General features: G+C 34.3%; 2 protein-coding genes across 7 annotated transcripts in view; one reads left to right on the top strand and one right to left on the bottom strand.

Annotated features, from left to right (window-relative positions):
• The window catches only part of LOC115238568 (twisted gastrulation protein homolog 1-like), a 13,791-nt gene extending 9,473 nt beyond the window's left edge, over positions 1 to 4,318 (top strand). For both annotated transcript variants that reach the window (XM_029812525.1, XM_029812524.1), the window contains exons 2-3: positions 2,323 to 2,546; positions 4,077 to 4,318. In XM_029812525.1, coding sequence (XP_029668385.1) covers positions 2,324 to 2,546; positions 4,077 to 4,303 — 450 coding nt within the window. In that variant the 5' untranslated portion in view covers position 2,323 and the 3' untranslated portion in view covers positions 4,304 to 4,318. The remainder of the gene's footprint in view (positions 1 to 2,322; positions 2,547 to 4,076) is intronic.
• Positions 4,319 to 4,863: 545 nt separating this feature from the next.
• Positions 4,864 to 8,968, bottom strand: LOC115238563. 5 transcript variants are annotated; one of them, XM_029812512.1, is made up of 10 exons: positions 8,794 to 8,962; positions 8,416 to 8,704; positions 8,125 to 8,346; positions 7,969 to 8,044; positions 7,547 to 7,725; positions 7,217 to 7,472; positions 6,627 to 6,851; positions 6,463 to 6,543; positions 6,247 to 6,344; positions 4,864 to 5,891 (listed from the first exon to the last, which is right to left on the bottom strand). In XM_029812512.1, exons 2-10 carry the CDS (start codon positions 8,515 to 8,517, stop codon positions 5,787 to 5,789), a joined length of 1,344 nt encoding a protein of 447 aa, XP_029668372.1. In that variant the 5' UTR covers positions 8,518 to 8,704; positions 8,794 to 8,962; the 3' UTR covers positions 4,864 to 5,786. The 5 variants fall into 5 exon arrangements, with proteins under 5 accessions (XP_029668372.1, XP_029668373.1, XP_029668376.1 ...); XM_029812513.1 differs by having other exon boundaries at positions 6,247 to 6,338; XM_029812514.1 differs by having other exon boundaries at positions 5,789 to 5,891; positions 6,216 to 6,344; positions 8,794 to 8,968.
• Positions 8,969 to 9,474: the final 506 nt, after the last annotated feature.

Below are 9,474 nucleotides of genomic sequence, written 5' to 3'. Positions count from 1 at the left end.
AAAATAAAATAGTAAGTAAAAGAGTAAATATAAAAAAAAAGTAAATATAATAATAAATATAATAATAATAAAATATAATAAAATAATCAAAGTTATATGAAAATACAATTGTTTAAAGTGTGTTCGGGGGTGAATCTTGATTATATTTGACAATCGGCAAGATCGCGCAACGAGATCGTTCAGGTATTAAATTATTTGAAGTAATATGTCATGTTAAAATCCTCATTCTATTCTATAAATTGAGAATTATTATTAATTATTATTATGTTTTTATTATAATTATTAATAATTATTAATTTATACAGAAATTAATAATTATTAGCAAATCTGAGGTCAGAATATTTATATGATTAATATATTCTTTGAAATGTGAAAATTCTTATACTTTAATATTACAATAAAGATGAATCAATTAATATGTCTATCAGATTAACACGTCTATTGACAAAATTGTTGGAGTTAATCGTTTGATGAGCGATAAGCTTAACTGGATAGTTAGATAGTTAGATACTATCTTTTCTCTTCTTCAGGTTTCACTTGAATTAATTTACAATGACATTTAGTAGTACATTAATGAACAAGAGATAGGGGAAACAAAAAACATGTGGAAAGTGAACGTGAAAGTCGCCGCTAGTGGTGACACATATCAGATCGTATCGCGATCACGCCTTTTCGATCGCCGTGTGTAACAGGTCGTTGTGTAGTGGAATTCTTTTCCAATAATAATTCACCGGAGTTGTCGTAGGACGCGATTAAGCGCGATATAAATAGACGTTTAATGGGCACGTTGGAAAGATGCAATTATTGCGCGAACGATTTCGCATTCGATTAATGTCGTTCTTCTCCTTTATCCTTCTCTCTACGTCGACAGGTATTCAATGCTCTGGGGGATAATTTGCGCATACTTGTCGGCTCGCACAGAGACGTAATGGCTCTGAAAGTGAAAAATATGATTCGCTTGGGATTTTATGAGATTTTTTTTTTTTAGGAACGATTACTTTCTAACTTGTAGCACAATTTTTTTTTCACGCTTCTGATGGTCTCTTATTACATCTTTTTAAAAAGATAATATAGATATATCTTAGATATATCTAAGACAATAAGCAATTTTTACGCAGAAAAGTAATTTTGATAAATATTAGTATATAAAATATTATATCTCAAAAATAAATATTTTTATATATTAAATAAATTTTATTTTAATGTATAAATTTTATTTTAACGAATATATTAATGAGGATGCGGTTCTCGTAGTGTGACAAATCTGTAATAAGTTTCCCAAAATTTCCGCGATAATCTTTTCGGACAGGAAGTCTTCAAAATCACACATTCCACACATCTGTTAACACAAAAAGATCCCGAATTCGCGAAGGCTTAAACGACTTTAAAACACGTGACCTCGGCGTCATCCCTGGAGCAACATTACGCTGATTGCTCGGGTTAGTAGAAGAGACTCGCCAGGAGAAGAGACTGAAATTTCATTCTTTTTAGCACGCGTTCCCGCTTAATGACACCCTGACTCACATTCGTGAATATTCTTAATAATCTTAATCGTGCCTCGTCGGCATAATCGCCGCTCTTCTCGTCTCCGTAACCGCTCCGAGAATGGCGCGAGTAGGGGGACATTATAATCATAGTGTCCGACATCTACGCATAAACAATAGTCCGCGTCTGAGGAAAAACGCGATATGAATATCATGACAAAAATATCACGTAGATTATGACTTAACGATATCGAGAATATAAACTTGATTTCGAGATTTTAATTAATACTGTCAGATTCTATTCTCTGTGAGTTTTACGATAAAAGAAAACTTTTACGTGGAAAAAATTAAATTTTGACACTTACAATTAGCATAGCATGATTAACATGACGTATGGTTTGAATTGTAGGAAATATCGAATAGCACAACGACTTCTTCTCATTTTATTTGTAACTTACACATTAAATTCTTTCCCTTTCCTTCTAACTATACAGAATTTCTCTATCATTTCTTCTTATCTTTCTTCTTGATTTAATAATTTATTTATTAATATAATGTGTTTTGAATAATCTTTTCTAGCATACTGATTAAAATATCTCATCGATTTATTCCAGCACAGTTTCAAAACATTTCTTCCTGATACTTGTTTATTTACATAGATATAGAAAATATTAGGAAAGACTTATCCTTATTCTTGTTTCTGTACCTGTCCTTGTTACAAGTTACGTAGACTCGGATAGATATTTACGAGAATTTAGTGAGAGAAAAAGATGTCTCAGCATTTAGTCGGTTAAATGTATATCATGTGAAGGAACTAAATCAAATCTGTCGCGAGCAGGATGACAAGCTGGAGCGTGTTGTTCATCGCAGCCGTCGTCGGGATTCTGCTGCTGACGACCGCGACGAAACGCTCGGAAGCGTGCAACGAGGCGATCTGCGCCAGCGTCGTGAGCAAGTGCATGCTCACGCAGAGCTGTAAGTGCGACCTGGTCACTTGCACCTGTTGCAAGGAATGCTTCTCGTGCTTGAGCTACCTGTACGACGAGTGCTGCTCGTGCGTAGGTAAGAGACGCGGGCGATAAACGCTCGATAATTTTAATTTATCAGATATACTGATTATTTATATTAGTGCTCTGGGGAAATAGTCTGTGCGCGATGTCATGAAACTTATTATAATTATAGCAATTAGGAGATATATACACAGTTTGAAAATTTGTGTTTTCTGGTTAAAGAATATACTGGCTAAAATTTTTGTGTTAAATATTTAACACATTCATGTGTTAATTGAATTCAAATGTTAAATTATTAAAAGAACTGAGAAAAAGTGTCAAAATAACACAATGTGCACATATTTTGAAGTTTACACAATAGATATGTTTCGTATTATTAGATAGGGATTTATCTGTTAAAATTTACAGAAAAAAAAATATGAATTTTATTCTATAATAGAAGTGAGAGTGACTACAGACCAACAACTTTTTGTCCAAGTTAATTTTACCATTAAAAATATGTTGATTTTACACAAAATTTATTTCTGTTTACTGAAATTTGAATTCATTTTAACATAGTATTAATGTCACCATTTAACATATTTATATTATTATGTTAAATAAACACAAAAATTTGTGTGAACTTTCGTTTGAGACATGCAAATATATAATGTTAATATATTATTGCATTATAATGCAATATATTATGTTAAATTTAATATAAATTTTCCAACTGTGTAATGTTTAATGATCGCAAAAAACGAGGAAAATTTAAACAAAGTTGGATAAAATCAGGATTTAAATTGCAGTTAATACACAGGATCAAATATAGAGATCATTTCTGCACACTTTAAAAATTATAAATAAATTCTACAAACTATGTTTCTTTTATATTCTATTAATATATTATAAATATAATTTTAATAATATATTTATTGCAATATTTTATATGGCAGAAAATAGACAAACGCCTCTAATTTAAATTGCTTATATATATACTTGGTTTTATCTTACTTTTGTTTAGACAAAAAAGAAAACGATGATATATACATATATATACAGAGTGAATGACTAAAGATGCTACAGATTAAGGCCCTGCGCACAATAGAGGAAATATCAGGAATAGAAATAAAATATTAAATATCAGGAGGAGCAATTTGGAATTATTTTACTTCAAGCAAGGAAACGGAATGGATTAATTGTTTCTAATTTTTATTTTTTTATTTCATTATGCGTTAATCCATTCCGTTCCCTTGTTTGAAGTAAAATAATTCCAAATTGCTCCTCCTGATATTTAATATTTTATTCCTATTCCTAATATTTTCTCTATTGTGCGCAGGGCCTAATATTTCTGAAACTAAACGAGATATAAAATTCATATTTTCCAAAAACTGTTTGATATCAAAACGGGCATTCGACGCAAAAATGAAACTTCGCACTGCAGTTAACATGCGAAATTAATGATTTTAAAATAAAGATTTCATATCTCATTCAGTTTTAGAAATATTAGCCTGTAACACCTTTAATGATTCACCCTGTATATATATAATTTCGGAATTCACGGATTTGACATGCATGTAAGCAACGTAATGTGTTTTCGCAGATCTATGCCCAAAACCGAATGTCACCGACAACCCGTTGAGTAGGAAATCCCACGTGGAGGAATTCAGCGATCCGATACCGGCGCTCTTCCAAGCGCTCACGGCCGAGGCGGATCCGCATGAACGATGGCTTACCTTCACGTATCCGGTAGATTTTGACATGTCGCTGCTCGCGCCGAAACATGAGAACGAGATGAAGTATCAATTGCGTAAGTATCGAATTTTTTGAATATTGTGAACTATTGACAAGAGAAAAAAATTTACATGCAGTTAAAAATGCAAATAAAAATATGAATAAATGTATATTTTTTCACCATATTTTCAATGACAGAAGATGTAAAAAAAATTGCTAAGACAAATTAGTTAATCACAGATTGCATATATATATGCATGTTATGCGCGGTAGTTGATTAGGATATTATAAATATAATATAAATATTAAATTATTTTTATATATATAATATTGTAAATGTTGTAAAATAATAAAAACATACATACATATATATATATATATATATATATATATATATATATATATATACAAAGTATCTATAAAGTCTGTTCCCACCCTTTATATTAAACCGGTTCAGAAATATAAGGAGTAGGAGCAGACCTTGTAGATATCCTGCATATATATTAAAACAGAAAGTTTAAAATAAAAATTTTTAGAAAGATATAGATATCAACAATATTATTTATTTGTTAATTTTATTTTGACTTTTATTTATGTAATTAATGCAGATATATTGAATTCTCTATTTATGTAATATGGGATATGTAGTCGAGAATTTACGAACGGTACTGCGTGTCTGTGACAGTCGTACGATGCGAGATACACAAGTAGAAGTAAATATAAAATGCGTCGTTTCTTCAAATGGAATGTGATATGCTTCGTCGATTATGTAATGATATTTAGCGAGGTGTGCAAAGACACTCTCGAGTTTTGCATTATCCGATACGATAAAACGATAATAGTAGATCACAGGTGCACGCGCTTTGGTATCGAAATTCGAAAGGTCTAAAAGAGAGTTCTCTTCAATTGTGAGCCGAATGATACTCCTCTCGATTGATTCATACACACATATGTATATGGGAGATTTAACAACATATAGAGCGTTTACTTTTAAAGTTTCACACTTCGTAGTATTTATCAGATTAATAGAAATTATTTAAATGTGTATGATGTATGTGTAAGTGATACAATACGCCCTTAACTGCAGCTCTATATAAATAGGACATATAAATTTATATATCTTTTGCATGATATATATTTTACGATTTACAAATATCACAATAAATAAATATTACGAAGTGAGCACCCTATATAACATTCTTTAAATATTTTTCTATCGTTTGTTGCACACTCAATATGCACATACTAACTCGCGCCGTCATATCGCGCTCACAAATACAAACACGTATACACATCACGAATAAAATTGGTCGAATCACTAGGTGAATTTACAGGTCAACAAATTTCATCGTAGCGATGACTTACCTTTGGATTGCTGGGTCACGAGATATATTTCTATTTTTTCACGCTAATGTTTAGAACAACATTTCATATATTAGATTTTATATTATTTTTTTAGCGTGTAATATCTTTAAAAAAAAATCATGAAAAGATAGAATAGTTATTTCACGGCTCAGTAATCCAAAGGTTGAATTTCTCATCGGATACATTTTAGATAAGAAGTAATAGTGGCAGACATTTAAGTGGGTGGATGTTCATCTTGTATCTCGTTGCTCTCTGGTAACTTGATGAAGGACAAGTCGCCACCGCTCCACATCGAGTACAATTGCGATCTCGTACATTCCTAAAAGCAACGATGTTTAGAGATGTATGAGAGACGGTATCAAGAGAGCAAACGAGAAATTAGTTTCCAAGTGTTGTGTAATATAACGAGACAATATAAATATAAGGATGCAGCAGTATAAGTAATTCGTATGCTATCAATTTTTTTTACTGCGTATACATCTCTTAAATATATATCCTTATAGCATTACGTTTTAGCCGTTTTGTTTAAATCTTCAAATTTCTTGTATATACATCTAGAATTTATCTACTGTATTGTGATTTTATTCACTGTATATCTCAATGTCAAAAAGAATATCGGCTTAATAAACTTAAGTTCACTAACAATCAGAAAACAACTGATCTTGTTTATTTACCCCGCCACCAGCGCTTTCCGAACCCGATCGGCTGTGCGCCGAGAGGCAGGAATCGGTTGACGAGCTGCTCTTGCGAGACGGCAATGTGTCCGCTGTACCTTCAACGAAACGTACGAGCTGAGATTATCGCGTTCGATCAAGTTTTATTAACAATGTATTCTTAGAAGTAGCTTAGAACAAAAAATATTTCGAGCACGATATATTTAAAGCACTCACCAGTTTCCGTTTCTCTATGATCGCAATGCGAGTGAATGCTATCCTTGCTATCGCCATGACTGCCACTGGCACCGCTCTGTTCTGCAATGATATTATAACAATATCACTAACGATTCTATCGGCTTAAGAACCTCATCTTTGTGATAAACAACGATGAATCTTACCCGAATCCCTATGTTCGCCGCTATGAACACTGTGATCGCTATCACGATGTCCGGATTGATCGGAATGATCGCTAGAATCCTGAGGCCAGCATCTGGGAGAACCTATTCTACGCGATCCCGACCAGATAGTGGAGTCGTAATTTGAGTCGAAATTGCAGGTCGTTAAGGTGACGCCTGGGATATGCTGACTAGTGTAAGCCGTGAGTTGATTGGACGGCCGAACTCCTGCACAACGTACAACCTTCCAATCGCAGAAGAACACGAAACAGAGAATAGCTTATATGTATCTTTATCCCGCTATATATAAACTCAACTTTTTAATTTTACAAAAATTACAAAGTAAAAAAGAAGTGTTTCCACAGAAATACAAATTTCTAATATTCGCAAGATCAGACACACATTGAGCTTCAACTTTGTTATTTCGAAGATTAAAACTTGACTCACACAAATCACATTTCTGACGATTCTTCATAAAAAGATTCACTTACATTTTTCGAAGAAATATTTTCCGTAAAGTTTCCTCCCACGACATGAAAATCATTTATCTTATTTTCGAGAGATTCATTAAAGAACTTTTGAATTTTTGCTACCTGGTTTGCAAGATAACAACTGAATGGCTTCCTGCAGACCGTCCTGACTAGCCATCGTCGACGTTTTCCACACTGAATCAGGCGTAGTCGATCTGCTGTGATCTTGCTGCGGTACCCTTAATCTCGACCTCGCGTCCTGACGCGGCCACTCTATGACATGCTTGCAATCCCAAGGCATTGACCAACGCCTCATCGTGCTCTCGACGGACTCGCCCGACATTTCCGCCGCTGCCGTTTCTGACCATCTCCTCTGAACCTTTATACACGAAACCGAGCATGATCGAGCTGACCACGAGTTGTTCAAAGTTGATGAATATACATGCCAATTACCTGTGGAAATAATGAATACGGCAATGGGGACCTCCGACAATTCGGCATCGATTGTTGGGTGGACGAGGAGGAAATTGGTGGTATTGGTGAACTGTAAAGACGCTCGAAGCATTGCTGTAACGCGGCAATATCGCAATCACCGCTACCGTTCTGGGAGCAAGAACATTCTGCCATACCACCTGAATAGTTAAATCAGAGAACAATTGAAAAAGTAGAACTTTAACTTTATCAAAATCAAAGTGTAATCATTAACTACCTCTTGCTACAATTCTAATTTTCACAAAATCTAGAATTACTTTAATGTTAATCTAATTTTTAATTTTTATATTTCACTAAAATAATCCTATATTCTGATTTAATTTATATTTCAATAATTCTACTTAATTATCGAGTATCGCATCACTTTAATAATACAGGCTTACCTAAACACTCACAACAAGCAACGCAGAATTGATATTGCAAGTTTATAAATGTTAAGAGATTTTCCCTTAAGATATCCTGAAAATGCAAAAGCTCTCTATCAGTTACAACAATACTTTAATGCACAAAAATAGTCTAACTAAGTATATATTACTAACGTGCTTGTCCCCATCATTGTCACGAGATTCATGATCCCTCAGAGCAGTGATCACATGATTCTTAACAGTACTGCTGGCTATGTGCGTGGCTCTCGTTAACTCTTCCCATCCAGCCAGACATTGACCTGTCAGACGGCATTGTGCCACTGTATCATGCATGGAAAGAAGTGCTTGCAGGGATTGGGCCAGTTTAGTACCAGCTGTGCATAGGCCATTAAGTGTCTGTAGTATGAGAGATGATTTATTTTCTGCGTCGCAATACAACAGAGATGCTATCGAAGGCATACCAACCTGTAAGTACGTCAACCAGTTACCGAGGCATTCGTTTATTTCCAACTGACCCCTTGAAATCTGGCCGTCAATAGACTTTGGCTCTGTTCCACCTTCAGCCATAGCTGAGCTCTTTTAGATTGCCAAATACCTAATAAAACTCATCATTGTCTTGCGCATAAACATTTCAAATATCCAATATAAAGAGGAGATACAATACAGAACAGCTACCAGGATTCATTACATAAAATATTATAGAGGCAACAACTTTGTGGCAAAAAAGTTGATGCACTGATGAAGTGCACTCTTCCTAAAAAAAAAAAAGAAGAAAATAGAGGGACGTTAATGAGAGACGTGTGAATCATTTCTAATTGACAATAACGATCTCAGTATACTCACATCTTCCTAATTAAATTAACTCAAAGACTCAGAGATTGAATTATCTCGTGGGAAAATCATAATTCTTGTACTGATGTCGGCACCAACCCTTCGGGTATTCGCCGTACGAGTGAGATACCAAAGCACTTGCGTGCGGGTTCATCCACTGTCATCGCTGGTCATCGCTCCGGACGCTATCAGAGCGAGAGATAGTACTACGAGATCCTGTCAGATGACGCCATTGTAACGGTTGTAAGCGTAAATGATCGAGCGTCGCGCTCTCGTCAAAGAATCACGTGACCCGATTGAAAGATAAGGCCCTGCGCACAATAGAGAAAATATTAGGAATAGGAATAAAATATTAAATATCAGGAGGAGCAATTTGGAATTATTTTACTTCAAACAAGGGAACGGAATGGATTAACGCATAATGAAATAAAAAAATAGAAATTAGAAATAATAATTAATCCATTCCGTTTCCTTGTTTGAAGTGAAATAATTCAAAATTGCTCCTCCTGATATTTAATATTTTATTCCTATTCCTAATATTTTCTCTATTGTGCGCAGGGCCTTATCTTTCAATCGGGTCACGTGATTCTTTGACGAGAGCGCGACGCTCGATCATTTACGCTTACAACCGTTACAATGGCGTCATCTGACAGGATCTCGTAGTACTATCTCTCGCTCTGATAGCGTCCGGAG

Source organism: Formica exsecta, unplaced genomic scaffold (assembly GCF_003651465.1).
Source record: "Formica exsecta isolate Colony F162 unplaced genomic scaffold, ASM365146v1 scaffold35, whole genome shotgun sequence".
Taxonomy (NCBI): Eukaryota; Metazoa; Arthropoda; class Insecta; order Hymenoptera; family Formicidae; genus Formica; species Formica exsecta.
Note: the sequence above shows the minus strand (reverse complement) of the source record. Positions and strands in the feature narration are given on the sequence as shown.

Bases quoted from the DNA above. Each gene is read 5' to 3' on its own strand.
- LOC115238563 (XM_029812512.1), bottom strand. From the start codon at position 8,517: ATGGCTGAAGGTGGAACAGAGCCAAAGTCTATTGACGGCCAGATTTCA. The intron at 7,726-7,968 runs GTAAGCCTGTAT...TTAACTATTCAG, and splicing joins TGCTTGTTGTGAGTGTTTAG to GTGGTATGGCAGAATGTTCT. The intron at 7,473-7,546 runs GTAATTGGCATG...TCGTGTATAAAG, and splicing joins CGTATTCATTATTTCCACAG to GTTCAGAGGAGATGGTCAGA.